Below are 23,129 nucleotides of genomic sequence, written 5' to 3' on the forward strand. Positions count from 1 at the left end.
CTGAGCAGCAACTAAATTTCCTGGAGGAGTTTGGGGGATTGACTCCACATGGTGGAAGTTGTTGTTCATCCTGCATCAAATCAGAGCACTCTGACTCCTACTGGGGAATTTAGAGGAGTTGTAGTTCACCTACACCCCAGAACGCTATGAACCCAAACAATGATGGGTCTGGGCCAAACTTGCCATGCATACCTGATATGCCAAGATTTGAATACTGGTGGGTTTTGAGGGTAATTGGCCTGGACATTTGGGAGTAGTAGATACTGGGATTTATAGTTCACCTGCAATTGAACCCTACCCATGATGGACCAGGACCAAACATGGTACACAGAGTCCCCGTAACCAATAGAACATATTGGACAAGTTTGGGGAAAAGGGAGTTACAGTTCACCTGCATCCAGAGAAACAGTGACCCCCACTGACAATGGACCAGGAACAAACTTTGCACAGAGAAGCCTCATGACCAACTGAACATACTGCAGGGGTTTGTGGGAATGGGCCTTGATTTTGGGAGTTGTAGTTCACCTGTATCCAAAGACCACTGAACCCAGCCAACAGTGGATCTGGACCACACTTCGCACACAGACTCAACATAGCTTGCTGTGGATACTGACAGATGTTTCTGGACAATTGTCCTGGGAATCTGGGAGTTGTAGTAGTTCACCCCCATCCAGAGAATACTGCAGCCAGGCAATGACCAGCCAACGAGAGATCTGCACCACACTTGGTACACAGACCCAAAATGCCAACTTTGAATACTGGCAGGGTTTGGGGAGGATTGACCCACAATTCTGGGAATTGCAGTTCACCCACTGTAAACTGAGAATACATAAAATTCAAAGACAACTAATGCCTTTTTCAAATAATCCGGGCACCATCGGGTCCCCAAGCTAGTATACAGTAAAAGCAGAGGGAAGAAGGATAGAAAGGGAGATTGGCCAGTGTCTTAAGCTGGTAAGCAGTTATGTTCTTCCCAGGTAGTCCGGACTGATGGCTTCTGCTTCTAATAGCTATGTTGGGGAATCCCAGCTAGCCAACCAGCTCATGATGGATGGCTATTTCCACCATTTGCTGCTGGGGTTGGATATATATGTGCATTGTAATCCGCCCTGAGTCCCTTTCGGGGTGAGAAGGGCGGAATATAAATACTATAAATAAATAAATAAATAAATAAATAAATAAATAAATAACTCTCCTTAGGAAGAACATGCATGTCAGATGCAGAAGATTGTGGGCCTTTGTTGCCACTATTCTCATGGCTCCCAGCAGGTTGAGAATCTGTTTCCACACACCAAGGAAATTTTGCCAGACAAGAGAGAGGACGTAGGCTTTCCAAATGATCAATTAATAGTTCCCACATGCACAGATTCACACATGTACAAAATGTTCATTCTGAAGCATGGATTCCAGAAATGTTCAGTCAAGAGTGTTCCAACCAAATTATAATTTAAAAAACAAACAAACAATTTCGCTGCAGCTTCCAAGACAATCTGAAATTTGTACTATTGCCTGTGCCTGGATATTGCCTATTGCATCACTAAGCACAACTCTGCCCTATACTGTGTCATGCTTTGTTCCCAATAATAATATTCAACTTGCTAGGAAACTAAAGCTAACTACTTCCAAGGTAAAATATTAAAGCATAACACTAGTTTCGTTTCTGACAACGAGTTTCCAGTTATTCCTTTGAGAATTAAACCAAATTTTTCATTCATATGATCCATATATTTTATCCTGTAAGATTGGAATGGAAAGCCACATGATATCTCTTGCAATATTTTCAAGAAGTAGGGGCAAAGAGAAAGAAAACTGGAAGAGGCAAATTAAGGAATTCCTAGCTCTTGCAAAGTTGTGTACTTACTATAATAAAAATATTACTGGATACATACACTACAAATTACGATGGAATGTTGCAAAAACAATGCTGGTATAAGAATTCTTTTGAAAGTTTGAACTTGCATGTGTGACTGTAAATAAAACCATTTATTGTGTTTTATCCATACTATGACTAGATAAAATTAATAGAATATATTTATGTTCAGTCTTATGTATACTTACTCAATAGTAAGTCCTGTTACATTAAACTTGTTCATCATTGAAATCTATATATAAGTAAAAACCATCCTAACAATACAAGTCTGCTTTTTTCTTTTAAATGTATTTATTTATTTAATTTAGATCCTGTCTTTCCCGCAAAATGGATGTCAAAGTGGCATTCAAAAAAGTTAAAGAATTAAATTTCATTATTGTTAAAGACAATAAAACACCTAAACACATTTAAAACATTGTTTCAATAAACAAGTACAGAGAAAATCCATTTGGTTTGCCTATTAGTTCAAATATAATCAGCTTGTCATTCATATATTGCTCTCTTTCTATGTTCAGATAATATTCTCAGCAAAACACCTGAATAGCGCTTAAAGTTTGGAACAGAGTTTAGAGCTCACAAGTCTTATAGTACCATATATAGAGACTTCTGTGACAGTTCAGTATTTTTCTAAACTGACCACTCCCTCCTACTGTTTGAGCAAGAGCTTGAAATGAAATTTTCAATAGGACAGATGTTTTCTCATATGTTAAACTGTTGTGTTTTGTTTTAATGATATGCTCTGAGCCACTGTTGCTGATGCTTAATGACATCAGTATGATTCATCCTTTTTGTTATCAGGAACCATTCAAGTAATATCACTGGAGTTCTCCCCATGTGACATCACTAGGGGTCCTCTCTAGTTTTAAGGTTTTGGGTTTGAAATCTTATGACCTGGGATGTTTCTTATTGCAAGTTGGCAGATATGGATTTCCTTTAGCATACTAAACAATGAAAAAAACCCACTCTTTTAACTTCTGCCTAATGCTAAATATCACTTCAGAGTATCACTTCAGAATGTTTATTTATAACATCTGTTTCACACAATGGTTAGATATATATTTTGCTTTCAGCAACAAATTAATAGCATTTATAATTTCTTTGGTCTTACCTTCATATTGGAGCCTCTGGTGGCTCAGTGTGTTAAAGCGCTGAGCTGCTGAACTTGCAGACCGAAAGGTCCCAGATTCAAACCCGGGGAGCGGAGTGAGCGCCCACTGTTAGCTCCAGCTTCTGCCAACCTAGCATTTCGAAAACATGTAAATGTGAGTAGATCAATAGGTACTGCTCCGGCGGGAAGGTAACGCGTTCCATGCAGTCATGCCGGCCACATGACCTTGGAGGTGTCTATGGACAACGCCGGCTCTTTGGATTAGAAATGGAGATGATCACCAACCCCCAGAGTCGGACATGACTGGACTTAATGTCAGGGGAAACCTTTATCTTTTTACCTTTACCTTACCTTCATATTACATAAAGAGAAGTCAAGGGTGGGGGTTCATGGGTGGGAATGGGGAGGTTGTGGTACTGGGGAAAAATACTTGTATTTTTATTAGGAAATATCAAAGATTGTATGTTTTGATGTGTGTGTGTATATATATATGTATATATATATATTTCACAATCATTTTTTTTAAAAAAATCTTTGCTCTTTTATTCTGAACAGTTCAGGCCGTGGTACATGCCTTGATAATGAGCCTCCCAAGCGTGACTTTCTTTATCCCGCAGTGGCACCAGGTCAGGTGTACGATGCTGATGAACAGTGTCGCTTTCAGTACGGAGCAACATCACGGCAGTGTAAATATGGGGTAAGAAGTTTTAATCCTTCTGTTAAGTGTCCTCCTTAGTCATTTGTATATGTTTCTTCGTAATATAAATGTTTAGTTGGAGGCAATAAGCAGTGACATAGCTTTCCATCTGGATTGTAGCAGTGTTTTAAATAAGTAACAAAGGGTGTTTTATGCTGCATCTTTTGCTTGAGTCATTTGTGTATATTTGTTCTCATATATTTGACAAAGAATAAGATAATAAATTTTACTCATATTCAGGTGTATGATTTCAAAGCATTAACGAACTCATAAAACTCATTCCATTCCTTGGTTAGTTGAGAAATTGCTGCCAATGTCTGGTAAATCAGATTCTTGTGATATTATATTTTCAGGTACAAAACTCACGATGCCTCTTTCATTATCTGTTAAACACAGTTTTTCAGTCATACTATTGTAATATTGTATGAGTCCCTTTTTGGTATTATTTCTTCTTAGTATTAAGAAATATTGACTGGAATAGTAAAAAAGTAAAAAACAAAAAACGAAGAACTGTAGTGATTACTATTCCTGCAAAGATCTTACACAGTGAAAACTTAATTTTCTGAAGTTGCAACAATATTTCCTTACCTTATTTTTATTAAATAAGAGTACTGTTATTTAATAGCAACAGTGTGTACACTTTAAAATAATTTGAAATAATATAAGGGCATGTTTTATTTAATTCAGAAAATTAGTGGAATATTTTTGTAGGCTAAAATATCAGTCATGTTGATTGTACAATATCAGTCATCAGCTTGGTTTAAATATGAAAACTGTATTAAAATTACATTTTGTAGATTTTTGTTGCCAAGTTACATATTATTTTATATACTTTTAAAATAAAATTGTATTTTAAAAAAATATTTAGTCAAGTCTAAAAACCCTTCTATATCACAATTTACTAAATCATTTGCACTAATCACTTTTGCTGAAGCTATAGTACAAAAGGAAATAATTTTCAATATCCCTTGAGTGATAAGTACAATATTATTCTTGGGTTGAATCTTGGCAGCTCTCATAGTAATTGATTTTTTTTAATTGTGTGGTTGGCTGACTGGTTAGGTCTTTTGTTCTTGATTTCTCAACAAAGACTTCTTTCTGTTAAACTCCCCTTCCTACTCTGCTTTCTTTCTTCTCTTTATATCATGTCCACATACTTTGATATTCTTCCCTCTTCTTTTTGCTGTAATCATCCAGTTTTTCAATCCAGTTAGTTCAATATCAGAAGGTTAGCAGACATTTGACTTTATGATATGAGGGCATCAACACAAGGTATATTATATTTTAATTTTCAATGGAGAATTTGTAACATGGATATTGCCATTGAGCAAGGAAGTCATTCTTCTCATTAGCATCCTTTTAGCCTGCATGTTCAATATTGTATTGTTTTTAGAATATTATTTAGTTGTATTGATTGATTGGGTAGACTTCAGGAAATGGTGAGCACAAGACTGCATGTGCGGATTTCTGAGCCATTCTACCCAAATCCTTGTGATCTTGTGAATCTTTTTAGCTGAGATTTTGAAGCAGCATTACATGCCATATGTAATTCTGTGATTTTGTTTGGTGACTTACATTTTTTTTATTTTTAAAAGTATTCCAAAACTGTATTCAAACTTTTGCATACTTTTTTTTACAGTAAATCAAATTGCAAACTCTGTATAAGCCTAATATACAGACTAATTTAATGAGCTAACATTGCATATTTTATTTTCAACATAATGTGGAAATTGTATTGAAAATTTTCACTCAATAAGTTGTTCCATCATTTGTTTGTTTGCTGTGGAGATTCTTCTGTTTTTCTGTTTCTTCTGCTTCTCTGAGTTAGAGTTCAAGCCATTTTAATAGGGACTTGGATAACAAAGGTGCCCATCTTCAGCTATGTTCAATGAAGTAAGGCTTAGTCAGTGAGTGGCTGGATCCGGCCACACAAATGTTCCCTTGCTCAGTGGTGCATGCGTCTCTGGGACAGAAAGAGGGAGCAGGACATGGGAGGGGAAGAAGAGAGAGTTGTCGCTATAGGAGCTTCTTCGTGCTGCCTTGGTGGCAATCTTAGCTTTGATGATTTTGGGCATAATAGGAATGCATACTGTTTCTGGTGAGCTCAGATCTGCCAAAGATACTGATGTAGCAGCAGTCACTCCCGCAGCATTGGTCTTGATGGATCTGAACTTAATAGGGGTTTACACAGTTTCAATATGGACCACCTCAATGGACCACCTGCCTTCCCTCATTGTGCCCCCCCCCCACTCTTCTTTCTTCTGCCTGAACTTTAAATGTTATGGCCTAAACGGGATAAGGAGGTATTTAATTTCTCCAACACACACACACATTTATGGAAGGAGATATCTTCATGGGTTAATAGAGGGGAAAAAGAGGAGGAAAGCAGGGTGAAAGGCCATAAAATGGGAGTGTAGTTGGGTTATAAGATGGACAGGAAACAAGAAAGGCTATTGATTGGTATGGCTGCCATGCATTCCAGGAAGAAGAAAAAATGTGACCACTACAACATGCCAGAACACCTTTTTGCATCAACGTGACTTCAGGGAGGTGGGAGCTGCATGGATTTCAAGACCAAGTTGAGTTGAGAATGAAACAAAATGTGTGTGCAGTTGCCAGGGGAAAAACCAGGGCAAGAAGCTGTACATAGGTCCTGGGATATAACCCTTGTGTGGATTCAGCCTCTGTCTATACCTATTTAAAGAAGTGAATACTTCATTCATTCCCCTCAGCACTGAGTGATAACCTTTGAGGCAGAAGAAGAAAAGAAAGTTATCATTGAGGTAAAGGTTCCAGTCCCAAACATGTACTTCCAAGGCTAGCCGTTTTCCCTTGGCTGTAGGATCATACCCTGTCAATGGAGATGGTGTTCCAAGAGAAATATGGTTTCAATTGGTGTATGTGGTTCTAAGGAATAGAGTGTTGTTTTGTGTAAAGAAGGAGAACTGCAAAGCCAAAGCTGGAATGCGATAATGTTGACCTCGCTCAGCAGTGGTGAGATGGCCCATTGCCCTGATGATCTGATCTATATATTTTCTAACTAACTGGCTCTGACAGTATCTCGCTGGACCTACCCTGTTCTCAAACATGCTTTCAAATCCTCCTTTCATGGTGGATATAGCACTGTGCCTTCCTGGGTAATCAGGGTAGAGAACATAATAAGAGGAGATACAATTGCTTCTGGTCAGATCTGGATTTTTTGTTGGGTAGGGAAGGAAAGAAAGGTGTATGCAGGAAGTGATGTTCTTGTCAGTTAGTTGGGTGTAGGCAGATGGAATGTGTGAGTAAGCTGGTGTACATGAAATCTGTTGGATGAATGGCATGTGTGATATGAGATTGTTGGGGGGATATTATTATTTTTATTATTATTATCTGTCTAAGAGAGTGATGACTGAGAGTGTGGTTGAGTAGAAGGAAATGTGTGAGAAAGTAAGAGATAGTGTAGTGTGATGAGGGCCATAAGAGACAGAGAAGGAGAGACAGAAGGAGTTCATCAACATGTGCATGCTCTCCCTTAAGGTATCTGGCCCCAAAGGACGTAGAATGCACATGCAATAGCAGCGATCACATATAATTAGGAAAATTGCAAACATAATGCAGATTTCAATCTCAGTTGTATGAAAGGATTTGATTCATTCCTCAGACTGACATAGTAACTACTCTGAAAATAGTTCTAACCTGGACAAGGATTCCTGTGCAAGAATGACTATAAAGCTTCAGCAATGCTGCAGTTAAAAATCAAGGCTATGGATCCAGTATGCCAAACCTTTGACTAGAACTCCTTTATTTTTCAAGCACTTACTCCAACTCTTTAAAAATGGAAAATGTATACTGATTATAGTAATAACAGATTTATGGGATTGAAATACTAGCACAAAGCATTCCACCACATGAACCCTCATGCTATGTAGATTGTTAAACAATTAGATATACCATTTCTGAACAATTTTCCCTAAATTACTTTGAAGGCAATTATAACACAAATTATGTGTTCAATAAATTGCATTTTAAAAAGTTTTAAGCATAAATATAGGATTTACCTAAAAACAAAAGAATATAGAAAATTAAGACTAACACAACATATGGATAAGCTGTCATCCGCTTATGTTTTATTTCTATTGTTATTATATGTTTTTATTGTAATTAGACTCTGTGCATTTCTAAGTTTTTGACTTCACTCAAAATTGTTTCTAACTCTAAAGTATTGGTTATGAGCACTTTAGCTGTGTCCATATTTGCATTTTTATCTGTGTGATATTAGCACACCTACTGTATATTCCTCACTCTATAATATGTTGGGAGGGTGGCGTTGGTGATAATTACAATGCTAACATAGCTACTGGTTCAGTAACAGTTGAACCTCTCCATTTATTATATATATGTGGCATAACCTCTTTCTGTTTCTACATTTGTGAGTTATATGTACACAGCTGCCATATTATTTTATTTGCATTTTATTTAGGTACTCTCACTTTTTCTGTAGTCTTTACCTGCTAACATTGCTGCTCTCCATATGTACAGTATTTGTACAGAGAAGTATGCAAGAAAAATATTGATTTACTAAATACATTTGTAACAAAAAATTATCTTGAGCAATTTTCCAGGCATGTTCCTGCTGCCCTCCTATTCCCATGCTTCTTTATATTCTGATAATACTTTGCCTTTGGACTAATTTGGAATTTAATTTTTTCTTAATTTAAAGGTTTTTCCATTTTAACAAAGCCTTTTGTAGTTAAGAGTAAAATGTGATTTTTGAGGGATTTCCTTTAAATCTATACATAGGCAAATATTTGACATAATTTTATAGAGCTCTTTAATTTATACAGATGGTAGAATTTCTGTGGTGTATTTTATGATCTGTAAATATTTCTGTTCATGCCAAGTGGGTAATAGATCCTACATATTATTATAGTATTGTTTATAGATCTTTTGATATCTTTATTTGTGTCTACAACCATACCTTGTCTTTGGGTTCAGATACTTATTTGTATATGCATATATGTATAATTGAAAACAGAGAACTGTCACGACCCAGGCTACAGAGCACCAATAACCATACGCAGAGGCCAGATTCTATCTAATATCTTTATTAAGGAAATATATAAAGTTAGTAAAAACAAATGTAAAAGATAGTCCAGAAGCAGACCTTTCAGGAAAGGTCAAAATTAGTCCAAAGAAATAATGTCCAATATGAAATATTAAGGTCCAAAGTTGTAATCCAATAACCGAAACACTCACTTTGACAAGCAAAGTGAGGGGAGATGACAAGGTCCTTTAGTCCATGAAACTTGAGCGAGGCTAGGAAATAACTTGATACTTGAAACAAGGCTTAAAACGTGGAACAAGGTAACTAGGAACAAGAACAAGGTCCGTGGAATAACTTGGTAAAATCCGTGGAACAAGGCAAGGATTGGTCCTGGGAAACAAGGCAAAGTCCGTAGATAAACAAAGGCTGGGAAGCAAGGCGAAGGCTGGATAGCAAGGCAAGGCTTGAGCAGGAGCGAGGCTTGAATCGGAGCGCGCTGTCCAGACACAACTCGCTCCGTAGGCTGACGAATTGACTCCGCGAAGTTACTACGCGGGCAAAACACCTATATAGAGTCTAACTTTCCCACCGAAGCAGTTCTCTGGGAATCAGAAACGAAAGCTAAACTCTGAGACCAGATGTTAAACTCCTTAAAGATTCTCACGAGAAGCAGTCTTAATTGGCTACATTCTTAGCTGCAATTCTTGCACTCCTGCGCGAAGCTGAATCCAAACTTCTCTGTTGTTTACAAAACTCCCGGCGCAAGAACACGGGAGAAGTAGGCTCTGGGCTTGTTTGACATACTTCTGGGAGACAACTTTCTTGCAGGTGCAAGGTTCCCAGATCTGCCTGGGAAAGATCTGGCTGAGAGGAATCCAGTTCAGACTGGGAAGGTAAAAAACCCAAGTTTTCATCTTCATCAGGAATTACCATGTCCTGAGCAGGACTACAAGGCCCATGGGTCATCACACTATCCCCCTCCTCAAGGCCCCTCCCAAACTGGGGCCCTCTCCCCGAGGCGCGAGGTCGCGGCTTGGCGGGATAGGTCTGATGAAAGCGACGGGTTAGCTCAGGAGCATGGACTGTGGAGGCGTCTTCCCAAGAGCGTTCCTCAGGGCCAAAACCCACCCAGTCAATGAGATATTGTAGGCGGCGGCGGTGAAAGCGAGAATCCAAAATGTCCTCAACCTCGAACTCCTCCTCCCCATTCATCAAAACAGGAGGGGGGGCCGGTTGGTCTGTATCAGGACGCACACCATCCGCCGGAAGGAGCAGGGAACGGTGAAACACTGGGTGAATGCGCATTGAACGCGGAAGTTGGAGTTTGAAAGTCACGGGGTTTAATTGCGCCACCACTGGATAGGGGCCAATGAAACGGGCATCTAACTTCCGGCAAGGGCGGTGGGAGGGCAGAAAGCGAGTGGACAGAAAAACCCGATCTCCTACCTTGATTTCGGGGCCCGGCTGGCGATGTTTGTCAGCGTGGCGTTTATAGTCCTCCTTGGCTTGGTCCAGTTGCTGGAGCAAAAGTTGTTGTACCGCTGTGAGTTCCTGCAGCCAATCCTCTGCTGCGGGAACTTCTGAAGTTTCAATGACAGGGGGAAAGAAACGTGGATGGAAGCCGTAGTTTGCAAAGAACGGCGTTTCTTTTGTAGAAGCTTGAACTCCATTGTTGTAGGCAAACTCTGACAGTGGTAACAGAGAAGCCCAATTGTCCTGTTGGTAGTTTACATAACAGCGAAGATACTGCTCCAAAGTGGCATTGGTGCGCTCCGTTTGCCCATCTGTTTGGGGATGATGAGCTGAAGATAAGCGAGAGTCTATGCCCAATAGTTTTTGTAGCGCCTTCCAAAAACGAGAGGTGAATTGAGATCCACGGTCTGTGACTAAACTCTTGGGCAATCCATGTAGTCTGAAAACATGTTGAAGGAATAGATCCGCAGTCTCTTTGGCCGTGGGGAGGCCTTCGCAGGGAATGAAATGGGCTAACTTGGTGAAAAGGTCCACCACCACTAAGATCGTGGTGAATCCACAGGAAGGTGGTAGGTCAGTGATGAAATCCGCAGAAATTATTTCCCATGGGCGAGATGGGGTAGGAAGGGGGTGTAAAAGTCCTGAGGGCTTCTCCCTTCTTATCTTGGAGCGCTGGCATACTGGGCAGGTGTTGACATATTTTTCCACATCCTTGCGGATCTTGGGCCACCAAAAATCCCTTAGGATCAGATGCATGGTTTTAAATAGTCCGAAGTGTCCTGCTGGTTTGCAATCATGACACAGACGAAGCGCTTTTTCCCTGCCCGGTCCGGGTGGGATATAAACATGATTTCTATAGCAAAGCAGCCCATCCTTAAGCGAAAAGGGAAAATGCAGACCTTGGCGAAGTTGGTCCTGCGCCCAGGCATCTGCTTGCTGACTAGCCCTGATTTCTTGAGCACAGAGGGGTCCTGGAGTAGAGGAAGTTGAACCAATGGGAATGGATTTGGTGTTCCCCACTGTGAGCGTGGCAAAGTTCTCGGGTTGTAGTAGTTGGGATTCAAAGGTCTCCTTGCGTCCTGCAGCGTATTCCGGTTTACGTGACAGGGCGTCTGCTTGCTTGGTCTGGGCTGGGGTCACATAATGAATCTGGAAGTCGAAACGTTCGAAGAATAAAGCCCAACGTTGCTGCCTCTGATTTAGTTTGCGGGCAGTTCTTAGATGTTCTAGATTACGATGATCAGTGTGGACTTCAATGGGAAATTTGGCCCCTTCTAGCCAATGTCTCCAAGTTTCAAAGGCTGCCTTTATGGCCAGTAGTTCTTTTTCCCAAATGGTGTAATTCCTCTCTGGTGTGGTTAGTTGACGAGAGTAAAAGGCACAGGGATGGAGGTGATCTCCCACCGGTTGTAAGAGTACAGCCCCAATTGCCACATCTGAGGCGTCCGCTTGCACAACAAAAGGGGTTCCAGGATTTGGGTGCTGTAGAATTGGCTGGGAGGTGAATAGTTTCTTTAGTTGCTGGAACCCTTTCTCTGCTTGATCAGTCCAGCGGAAAGGCTGCTTTCCACGGATGCAGCTAGTGATGGGGTCGGACCAGCGGGCAAAATCTGGAATGAACTTGCGGTAATAGTTCGCGAACCCCAAGAAACGCTGCACCTCTTTCTTGTTAGTTGGCGCCCGCCATTCCAATACTGCTGAAACCTTGGCTGGATCCATGGAAAGCCCTAGAGGCGAGATGCGGTAACCAAGGAAATCTACCTCTTGTAGATCAAAGGCGCATTTTTCCAGCTTGGCATAAAGTCCATGATCCCGCAATCGTTGTAACACCATTTTGACGTGGTTCTCATGTTCTGATTGTGATCTAGAAAACACCAAAAAATCGTCCAGGTAGATTATCAAGAACCTGTCTAGATAGTCCTGAAAAATGTCATTGACAAAATGCTGGAACGTTGCGGGAGCTCCGCATAAACCGAAATTCATAACTCGGGACTCGAATAATCCGAATTTGGTCTGGAAGGCGGTCTTCCACTCGTCCCCTTCCCTGATGCGAACTAAGTTGTAAGCCCCCCGAAGGTCCAGCTTGGTGTAAACCTTGGCTCCTCGAAGCCGATCCAGTAGATCCGAGATTAAGGGCAGGGGATAGCTGTTCCGCTTGGTGATATTGTTCAATGCTCTGTAGTCCACCACCAAGCGTAGTTCCCCTGACTTCTTCTTCACAAACATCACTGGGGAGGCGGCTGGGGATTGAGAGGGTCTGATGAATCCCTTGCGAAGGTTTGTCTCTATGAATTCCCTGAGAGCTTCTTGCTCTGGTTCAGTCAGGGAGTAGAGATGCCCTCGCGGGATCGGGGCCCCCTCCACCAAGTCAATGGCACAGTCATAAGGTCTATGTGGGGGTAATTTTTCGGCTTCTTTCTCATTGAATACATCCCAATACTCGGAGTACTTCTTTGGCAAGGTGATGATGGGCTCGGTGTCCGTGGCATGGCAGACCTTGGCTACGAGGCAATGGTTTTGGCAGTACGGTGAAGCAAACTGCAGTTCTCTGTTGGACCAGGAGATGTTAGGGTCGTGGAGAGTCAGCCATGGAATTCCCAAAATCACAGGGAAATGGGGAACCTCGGTAACAAAGAAGGAAATCTCTTCCATATGTTCCCTTATCCACATCCTGGTGGGTTCCGACCACTGACTTACGGGGCCCGTCTGGAGGGGGCGGCCGTCTATGGCTTGCACCACACGGGCATTCTTGAAATCATGATATTGTAATCCCAGAGAGTCGGCATACTCTCTATCAATGAAATTGTTGGTAGCTCCAGAGTCTATCATGGCGTGGATCATGACGGGTCCCCTTTTTGCTGACCATAATGTGACCACGAGAAGGAACAGGACCCCGGTTGGCGGCTCTTGAATGGATTTTTTGACCGGGTTGGCGAGCCTCTCTACACCCGGTCGTTGGCTTCCCCCGCCGGCTGTGTGCCAGTCGGCTCAGACGCCTTCGTCTCCGTGGAGGACGCCGCCGCAAGACGGGCGGCAGGCTTCCCTTTGGCTGGGCACTCTCTGGCGAAGTGGCCCCCGTTCCCGCAGTACCAACAGAGGTTTAAGCGTTGACGACGGGCCTTCTCGGCGGCATCTAGTCTGGGACGCACATTGCCCAACTGCATCGGCACCTCCTCGCCTCCTCTGGGGTATGGGGTTGGCGGTGGGGGTCTCCACACTGGACGTGGCTGAACGCTGGCGGGAGCGGGGGGTTTTGCCCCGGCTCTACTGCCCTGGCCTCGAACCCACTGTTTCCTGTTGGCAATCATGACTTCAGCCCGTAAACATTGATCAATGAGTGCCTCGAGGGTCTGGGGAGGATCCACCTTGGAGATTTCTTCCAGCATTTCAATGTTGAGACCCTCCCGGAATTGTCCTCTGAGGGCTACATCGTTCCAGCCGGTGTTGTGGGCCAGCACTCGGAACTCGGCTATATACTGAGACATAGGTCTGTCTCCTTGGAAAAGGCGACGGAGTTTGTGACCGGCTGCCTCCAAATTGTCCTCGATTCCCCAAGTCTCCTTGAGGTGGTCCAAGAAGTGTTGCGCTGATCTTAGGTGTGGAGAGGCTTGGTCGAACAGTGCCGTCGCCCAATTGGCCGCTGGCCCGTCTAGAAGACTGTAAACCCACGCCACTTTGATGTCTTCTTGGGGAAACTCGGCATCACGGGCCTCTAGATAAGCTTGACATTGGCGACGGAAAACATGAACCTTAGAAGCTTCTCCAGTAAACTTGGTAGGCAACGCCATGGCCGGGAGGCGGATTCCGCGCTCCCGCAAGCCCTTTATTTCTCCATCCTGGGCGTTGAGTCTGTCGCGGATGCGATCCACTTCGTCCTTGCTGATGGTGTAGCTCAGTGGCTGCTCACCGGGCACGGTTCCGGTAGACATTCTGGCCGAGGTTAATTGGTGCTTAGGGTGGCGGAGTCAAACTGTCACGACCCAGGCTACAGAGCACCAATAACCATACGCAGAGGCCAGATTCTATCTAATATCTTTATTAAGGAAATATATAAAGTTAGTAAAAACAAATGTAAAAGATAGTCCAGAAGCAGACCTTTCAGGAAAGGTCAAAATTAGTCCAAAGAAATAATGTCCAATATGAAATATTAAGGTCCAAAGTTGTAATCCAATAACCGAAACACTCACTTTGACAAGCAAAGTGAGGGGAGATGACAAGGTCCTTTAGTCCATGAAACTTGAGCGAGGCTAGGAAATAACTTGATACTTGAAACAAGGCTTAAAACGTGGAACAAGGTAACTAGGAACAAGAACAAGGTCCGTGGAATAACTTGGTAAAATCCGTGGAACAAGGCAAGGATTGGTCCTGGGAAACAAGGCAAAGTCCGTAGATAAACAAAGGCTGGGAAGCAAGGCGAAGGCTGGATAGCAAGGCAAGGCTTGAGCAGGAGCGAGGCTTGAATCGGAGCGCGCTGTCCAGACACAACTCGCTCCGTAGGCTGACGAATTGACTCCGCGAAGTTACTACGCGGGCAAAACACCTATATAGAGTCTAACTTTCCCACCGAAGCAGTTCTCTGGGAATCAGAAACGAAAGCTAAACTCTGAGACCAGATGTTAAACTCCTTAAAGATTCTCACGAGAAGCAGTCTTAATTGGCTACATTCTTAGCTGCAATTCTTGCACTCCTGCGCGAAGCTGAATCCAAACTTCTCTGTTGTTTACAAAACTCCCGGCGCAAGAACACGGGAGAAGTAGGCTCTGGGCTTGTTTGACATACTTCTGGGAGACAACTTTCTTGCAGGTGCAAGGTTCCCAGATCTGCCTGGGAAAGATCTGGCTGAGAGGAATCCAGTTCAGACTGGGAAGGTAAAAAACCCAAGTTTTCATCTTCATCAGGAATTACCATGTCCTGAGCAGGACTACAAGGCCCATGGGTCATCACAAGAACAGATCCAGGCTTTCCTTCACTTGTAACTAGCAACCAAAGGTTGGGTCTTTTTGAGGCCATAACTGCCCAAGTTTTTCTAGTTTTATCGTCACACATCTCATGAAGAAAAGAAAAAGAAAAATTGGTTGTTATGCAAATTAGAAGAATGCTTTTCAACATAATTAGCATAAGTCAAAATCTTCCAAAAACCATTGAAGACAACTGCTAATAAATAAAGATATTTCTCTCTTCTTGTGTCTTAATTCAGATATTTAGAAATAAAAAGGAAATACATAATTATAAAACATTATAAACTATAAAACAGAACAATATGTGTGTGTGTGTGTGTGTGCCTTCAAGTCACCTGTCCATTTATGGTGACTATTTATATCATAGAGATTTTCTAGGCAAGGAATTCTATTGACCAGTTCTTTCCTCTATTGTAGTGATCTTCAATTTTTTTAGGCAGAGGGCTGGTTCACAGTCCCCCAGATTGTTGGGGGTGGCCGGACTATAGTTTGAAAAAAGTATGAATCTGTGCACACTTCACATATCTTATTTATTGTGCAAAAAACCACGAAAGAACAATGCAATATTTAAAATAAAGAATAACTTTAATAAACATAAACTTGCCAGTATTTCAATAGGAAATGTTGATCAGTGTAATGGAATGGGCCTACCTTGCCAGGCCAGTGTGTAGGAAAAGTTCTAGGACCTGGGAGAAAAGGCCTGACCCAAGCTAAAGGAGGCGGGAACAGCCCACTCCTTATATGGTAGTGGTGCCTGATTGGTGAGGGAGTTAGAGAGTGTTGCCTAGCTACAGAAGGTAAAGGGCACTAGAGGAGGAGAGTTATTCGGAGAGAGAGGAGTCTGAGGAGGAAAGAAAGGGTGTTTGGAGCTCAGGGGAAAAAGGGGTATTAGAAAGGTGAGGAGGGTATTAGAAATAGCCTTCGGGGAGAAGTGCTACATTTTTTAGAGAGCCTCTAAGGGACAGAGGGCTTATATAAGGAGCCTTTGGAAGGGAGGACTGAAGGGTATTGGAAAAGCCCAATTAGTTCTACTGTGAATGAACATAGTTCTGTGGAAGACTAGTTAAGGAACCATTTTCTTTTAAGAAAACAGCTTGATAATCTTCTGAAACCATTACGCATCTGAACCTCTCCTAATACCTGAGCAACCTTCTTATTCTAGATCAAATAAACTTCATAAATCTGTTAATGCTTCACCACAATAATTTATTTATTTATTTATTTATTTGCAGTATTTATATTCCGCCCTTCTCACCCCGAAGGGGACTCAGGGTGGATCACAATGTACATTCAGTGTGTCCTTCTGTGCACCAATATAGGAAGGGGGCCTGTCTGTATAATAGCCATCACTCTTTAAGTCGGAGTTTCCCTTCATTTTTGAGTGGCTCTGTGAACTGACTCCAGTGGTCGGTGGGCCAGTGGGACAGGGAAGAGTGAATGGTGTGGTCATAGACCAATACAATTAGTTTGGTGGCAGTAAAGTTATATTGTGATATATAACCGGCAGTCGGGATCGACTGTTGTAGTCAGCTTTTGGCTGATTGGATAGTCAAGTTAATGAGAATTGTTGTTGTCGGCCTTCGAGTTGTTTCAGACTTAAGGCGACCCTAAATCTAAAGTTTAGGGCAGAGGCCAGGTAAATGATCTTGGAGCGCTGAAGTTTAGGAACCCCTACTCTATTGTATGTTATAGAACATTGTAAAGATTTGCAATCCAGCCAATAGTAGAATCAGAAATGTAGCATCTCCCCAAGTTCTATATACTGAAACAGATGTATGCTGTTGCATCTTTAGATGTTTCACAACTGTCCAGTCATGGACCAAAGTTTGAACACTTTGATAAAGCAGTCATATTGTAATGAAAGTTGAAGGATCATGGAATATGTAAAATAGGATCTTGGTCATGATTCAGAATCACTTACCCATCTGCACATGAAGGGTCTATTTTCAGATAGTGTGTCTTACCCAGATGGAAGATGCCTATCCATAGAACTGAGAGGGAGATGATTTTTGGTTATTCCCTTTTCATGCTGCAGCCCACAGCAGGGGGCAATGAAGCAATCACCAAAAACGGTCTCCCTCACAATTCTGCAGACAGAGATCTCTTGTCAGTGGCGTGATGACAACTAGATAGAAGCTAGTGAATTTTATAAATATAGGTGATGGAATCGTTTCTCTATCTGTTTGCATAGGTTGCTTGTCTGACAGTATTTATTTAAGCATTATTGAGAAAAAAACTTGCCAGATCATTTGTAAAATAGCCAAGAAATTATGCCGTCATTTTATTTACTTACGTTTCTGCTTAAATTATTGGTTTAACTGGGAGCCATATCTTGAATTCTCTCTCCCCCTCCCCCAATGTCTACTAACCTTTCTGTTTGTTTCTTAACTCTTGAGTTTCTGGACTGCTGCTAAGGAACATTTTAACCCACACTTTCTATTTATGGTTTGTTTGTTTTGGCTTTTTGTCTGAAACATCCTCAAAAGCACTAAGGCGATTCAACAGATAAAATTTATAATGGTGTGAGGGTCTGAAACAGAATCTTGACTCCAGTTTTATTTTAATTAATATTCAAGGAGAAGAAATAGTTGGTTTACAATACAGGACATGGTTATGAAGCTAGTTGGCAACTGGCATAGAATTATACACAAGTCCCTGAAAGGAAAAGTACTGTCTTTAACTTGATAGGTGGGAGGTTCATAGATTTGTAAGGTTCAGATAAGCACCCAATATTTAGGAAAATAAGATGAGAATATATTATATAGTTGGAACTTAAAGTAAGATATCATAATTTCTTCAGCATGTATGAATTGATAACATGCTGCACCGCTTCATAATGAGCATTTCTGAAAATGGAGCACAAAGATTTGTAATATTTGGGTGCTTATCTGAACCTAACCAAATATGTTGAACCTTCTGAGGTTCATGCATTCCTAATACTCACCCTCACATATATAAAATGTGATTAACAGTATGAATGATATGAGGGTGTAAATCTAGCTGGACATTTTGCAGCTTTGAATTGGAAATCCGAATCTGTAATTCTGTTAATGCTCTGTTTTAACAAATGCTCATCAAGAGGTGCAGCATATTATTGACTAGCTCATGCTGAAGGAATGGTATTATTTTAAAGATATTTTAATTTTTTACTGTAATCAAATTCTAATTTTATTAGAATGTGTTTATTAATGTATTTTCATCTTATTTTTCTCAATATTTTGAATATAAAATAATGTAATTTTGTAGAACTTTAACATTTTCATTAGAATCTAGATCTGAAAACATCACAGCATGTTGATATTAATGCTATTAAGTGTATACTCCGCTGTGTGTTATTTTATTACTATGCAAGATCATTTACATGTATAACTACAGTATGCCTATATGTAAAATTCTGCATGACATACAAAAAGGCTCCATCATAGATAGCATATAGGCAAAAGGAAGATAATTTGATTTGCTGTTTTTTCTCTCTAGATGGGTTCAGCTTTCTTTAATTTACTGCAAATACAAGCATCCGAATTCCAAACTGAAGTCATGGAGCCCTAAGATACACCGTTACAGGTTGTCATCTATCTTGTCTTGATCTTGTGAAAGGCTACATCTTCAGTTTATGTTTTTACTACAATTACACATATTTCTTAGAGAATGGTTAGCCATTAGATACACACTTGTAGGTGCTGATTTTGAAATGATTGATTTGGTTTCAGATTTTACTAGTATAATATTTATCAAAGCTATTCAGAAAGTTTGATTTGCATATGTGTGAATTTGGAAAATGAATGCAGACTTTATTCTCATTGGATGCCCATTGATAAAAGGAACAGAGGTTTATCAGGTCACCTAACATTAATTTGAAAACATAAGCATTCTTGCTGACTGTAGCTCTGCACCTGACCTTTGTAGGCCAGATTTCTCAGATGATATTCACACCAGATTATTGGAAACAGCTGTTTTCAGTTGTTACTGATACAATAATGGGAATTACAGGAATGTTTCAGATCCATAGTTGTGCTGGGGGAGGGGGGGAATAAAAACCCTTTAAATCTTTCTATTCAATTGTCTACAGAGTACAAAAGGTTTAGAAAAGGACTCTGTCCAAATAACAATTTGTGTCACATTTGTGTTTAAAGTATTTAGTATTTTTGTATAACCTAATGAAAATGACATTTTGCCACTCAAAATGTTTTCTGGGTACAGTAATTGTGGTCTTGTTCCACAATGAACTTATAGCCAGTGTTGTTAGCTTTGAATTCAGTTTCCTACAAGATCAGGCTTGTCATACCACTCAATAGCAGCTATAAGTTCAAGAAAAATAAACATATGTATGCATTCAATATGATGCATGCAACCTGCTGCTCAGAGTAACCATTTTTGGATGAGGGTCACATTGTATTCAATATGAAATTCTGGTTTACACTTAGACTTTATAATTTAAAATTCAAGAGAAGTGACATAGCTCAAGTTTCATCTATAGAAGACCAAAGCTTCAATGCACACAATTTCTTCTTCAGAGCATTTTACATTGCAGTAACTGAAAATGCCTCACAGAGATTTTGGAAAATCACTGTCAATCAGAATGTATAGAACTGGAATTACTAATAACCTGATTCAGTAAAAGGCATTTCATTTGATCCTTATACTACTTTCTCCAATTTTATTATATCTGAATATCCATTTCAGCTAACCCTTACTAGAGTAAAATTATCAGAAAATAAAATTGGCTCAAATTCTAAACATTTTTTTATCAGTGAGGCCCAACTGATTACTGTTCTATTTTGCCAACAAATAATATCTAGAACTCTGAAATACCTGGTTAAATTAACCCCCTGTATGCTAATTCATCGCTGTGTACCCTCAATGAGGCTTAACGGGTGAATTTGTTTCTGGTGCAGTATATCGAATTATATATAAGCTGGGTTGCTTACTTGTAACCACAGTTCTTTGAGTGGCCATCTGTGAATTCGTACAAATGGGTTTACTGTGACTTCACAGTGTATCATTTGGAACCTTTTAGACCTGTTATGTAAGCATTTTGGTGGTAACTCCTCCTTCCTTGTGACCAGCCAGATTCAAATCCTCAGTTCCTTGGATGCCGAAACAGCAGCCTGGGAGCTAGTGAGATTGAAAAAGAGTGAGCATTTTGTGAGTTCACAGATAACTGTTCAAAAAACTATGTTTACAAATAAACAACCTGTCTTCCTTCGTGGTCCCTATGACTTATATACAAAAACGAGGGTAGCAAGCTAGTCACCATAAGAGGTGGGAGTGTCATATGACACAGAAAGAAAAGTACAGCTATGTCAAAGGCAGCTTCGGTTTAGGTCTATAGTGGCTGATGGTCAAAGGCAGTGATCATGTAGCTGCTCTATAAAGTTATCCACTTTTCAGAAAGGCAGATGAAGTGGCAACAGCTCTGGTGTAATGGCTGCACACATGCATTGGAAAATCTTGCCATGTAAACTCATAGGCCAGGTGGATGGTGGAAGGGATCCACTTTGAGAGATGCTAAAATGTCAGGTAGACCCTTATTGTGCAAAGTATAGCAAACAAATAACCTCTAAGACTTGCAACGTTGAGGGCTAATACCCCCAAACATCTTAACAATGGAGGACATGCTCAAAGTTTGTTAGGATTCTGCAACAATGAGGACATGGCAATTTTTGGTTTAAATGAACACCCGGTACCATTTTAAATATGGAAGTTAGATTTATCCTAGCAACCACCTTGTCCTTGAGCAGTGATTCTCAACCTGTGGGTCTCCAGATGTTTTGGCCTTCAACCCCCAGAAATCCTAATAACTGGTAAACTGGCTGGGATTTCTGGGAGTTCTGGGCCAAAACACCTGGGGATATACAGGTTGAGAACCACTGTCCTTGAGGAACATCATGTAAAGTGGTTCACACAAAGTGTACATAGCTTTCGTGCTCTTCTGGCAAATGTTATTTCCACCAAGAAGACAGTCTTCCAGGTAAGCAGATGAATATCCAATAAGACATTGACACAAACAGTTTCCTGGAGAGCTTTGAAAAGACCAGCTCCCACGTTCCATTATGGAGAAGGACCCAACACTATAGGATGGATGTTCTTGTAGCCCTTCAGAAACCATTTGACAAGATGATTATGAAAGCTTGCCAATGAGTGAGACATTGGAAGAAATTGCTGACTGATAGCTCTTGATAGGAGAGAGAAAGAGAAAGATGTCTCTAAGACAGCAAGAGAAGAAATATGTGATTAGTCTGTGCCTGGTCTGGAGAGATCCCTCCAGGTGATAATTTTTTTACACTTACATGTATAGGAGTGCTGAATAGTAGTCCTATATTCAGCAGTGATAATGCATTGAATAGGTTCAGCAAGAGAGTCTGGTTCAGAGAGCAGGTTCAGTAGGTTTAGCCTGTGGGAGTCAGATCTGGCGGCCTTACCTGCCTGTAGAGTATTGTTAGAAGGTCTTAGAGATGGAGCCTTGTGAGAAATGGAAAAGCAGGGCAAACTAAGATTGCCTGGACCACCAAGATATCATATCAGAATGCAGTTTGCCTTGTCCCTTTAAAGTTTCACTGTCATTCTTGTGCTGAAGGGAAATGGAAGAAAAGTGTACATGATGGGACTTCCCAGCGAAACAGGAAAGCATCATGATAAGAACCTTTCCCCTGATGTGCCCCAGTGCAGTAGTTCTGATATTGCCTACTCTAAGTTGATGTGACAGATTCACTTCCAGATGCTCCCATTTCTCAAAAACTATTTGAAGTGTGTTGGGATAAAGCTTCCTTTGTGGTAAGAAACTGGTGTCCTGTTGATAATAGTCACTGAGATAGCAGATATATTGCCAAGGTCCCACAGAGATGAGATGGATCAAGGTACTTGATTTTGTTCCACTTTTTTGTTTATGTCAGTGGTTCCCAACCTGTGGGTCCCCATGTTTTGGCTTTGAACTCCCTGAAATCCCAACAGCTGGTAAACTTGGGGACCTACAGGTTGAGAACCACTGGTTTAGATATACCACCATAGTTGTTGTGAGAGACTAGAATGTGGATGTGGAGAGTGCAATCTCTGAGTAATCCAATAACAGAGAAGCCTTCCATGTGAACTCCCTGTCCTTCCATGAAAGCATCCGTGGTAACTGCTTTCAAGGGCAATGGAGGAAGGAATGGCATGCCTGCCTTCATGTTGCTGGGATTTACCAACCATTCTAGTGATTAGTGATGTTCCTTGCTATTATGATGTATAGACAAGGATGGTCATGAAGTTAATCAAAACAGTACAGGAACTACAGATGATGCATTCTGAGCCTTGTGTATGATATTGACATGGTTGAAGCCATGAATCAAATAACTTGAATGCCCCTCCTGCATATCCTTTGATTTTGATGGCATCTGAGAGTATCTCTGAGGAATATCTGGTACTCTTGTCTGACAGATAGACAAGATTAGAGAATCCAGGATACCACTGATAAATCTCATAGTTTGAGATGGTTCCAGATGAGATTTCTTGAAATTGATTATCAGGCCTAATGAGTCCAGGAAGAGAAGTATGAAATAGATGCTGCTGAAGAGACAATCTTATGACTGAGCAACAAGGAGTCAATCATTGATAGAACACAATGACACCTTGTTAACTGAACCAAGTCACTACCACTGACATTCTCTTTGTGAAGACTCAAAAGAGCAGTAGACAGTTCGAATGGGAGCACTCAAAACTAATAGGCTCTTCTCCTCACGGGAAAACAAAAAAAAGTGCATGTGCAATGACCGGATGTGAAAGTATGCTTTTTTCAAATCCTGCTGTGTCACAACCAATCTTTCTCCTGTAGTAGGGGAAGAATGGCTTTGAAGTAACCATTCTGAATCATCTGGGCATTATGTAACTGTGGGTCCAAGGTGAAGTTTTCTATTTTTCTTGGACATGATGAAGTAGTGGGAAAAAAACCCCAGTGGGATTGATAGCACAGGGATGTACCCCATAGCACTTGTAAGGAGAAGAGTGTTGACTTCCTCGTG

At 41.0% G+C, this 23,129-nt stretch overlaps 1 protein-coding gene across 2 annotated transcripts in view; it reads left to right on the forward strand.

Moving 5' to 3' along the window:
• The window catches only part of adamts6 (ADAM metallopeptidase with thrombospondin type 1 motif 6), a 180,663-nt gene that overhangs the window by 92,153 nt on the left and 65,381 nt on the right, over positions 1–23,129 (forward strand). For both annotated transcript variants that reach the window (XM_062972381.1, XM_062972382.1), the window contains one exon: positions 3,534–3,675. In XM_062972381.1, coding sequence (XP_062828451.1) covers positions 3,534–3,675 — 142 coding nt within the window. The remainder of the gene's footprint in view (positions 1–3,533; positions 3,676–23,129) is intronic.

Source organism: Anolis carolinensis, chromosome 2 (genome assembly GCF_035594765.1).
Source record: "Anolis carolinensis isolate JA03-04 chromosome 2, rAnoCar3.1.pri, whole genome shotgun sequence".
In the NCBI taxonomy this organism is placed as follows: Eukaryota; Metazoa; Chordata; class Lepidosauria; order Squamata; family Dactyloidae; genus Anolis; species Anolis carolinensis.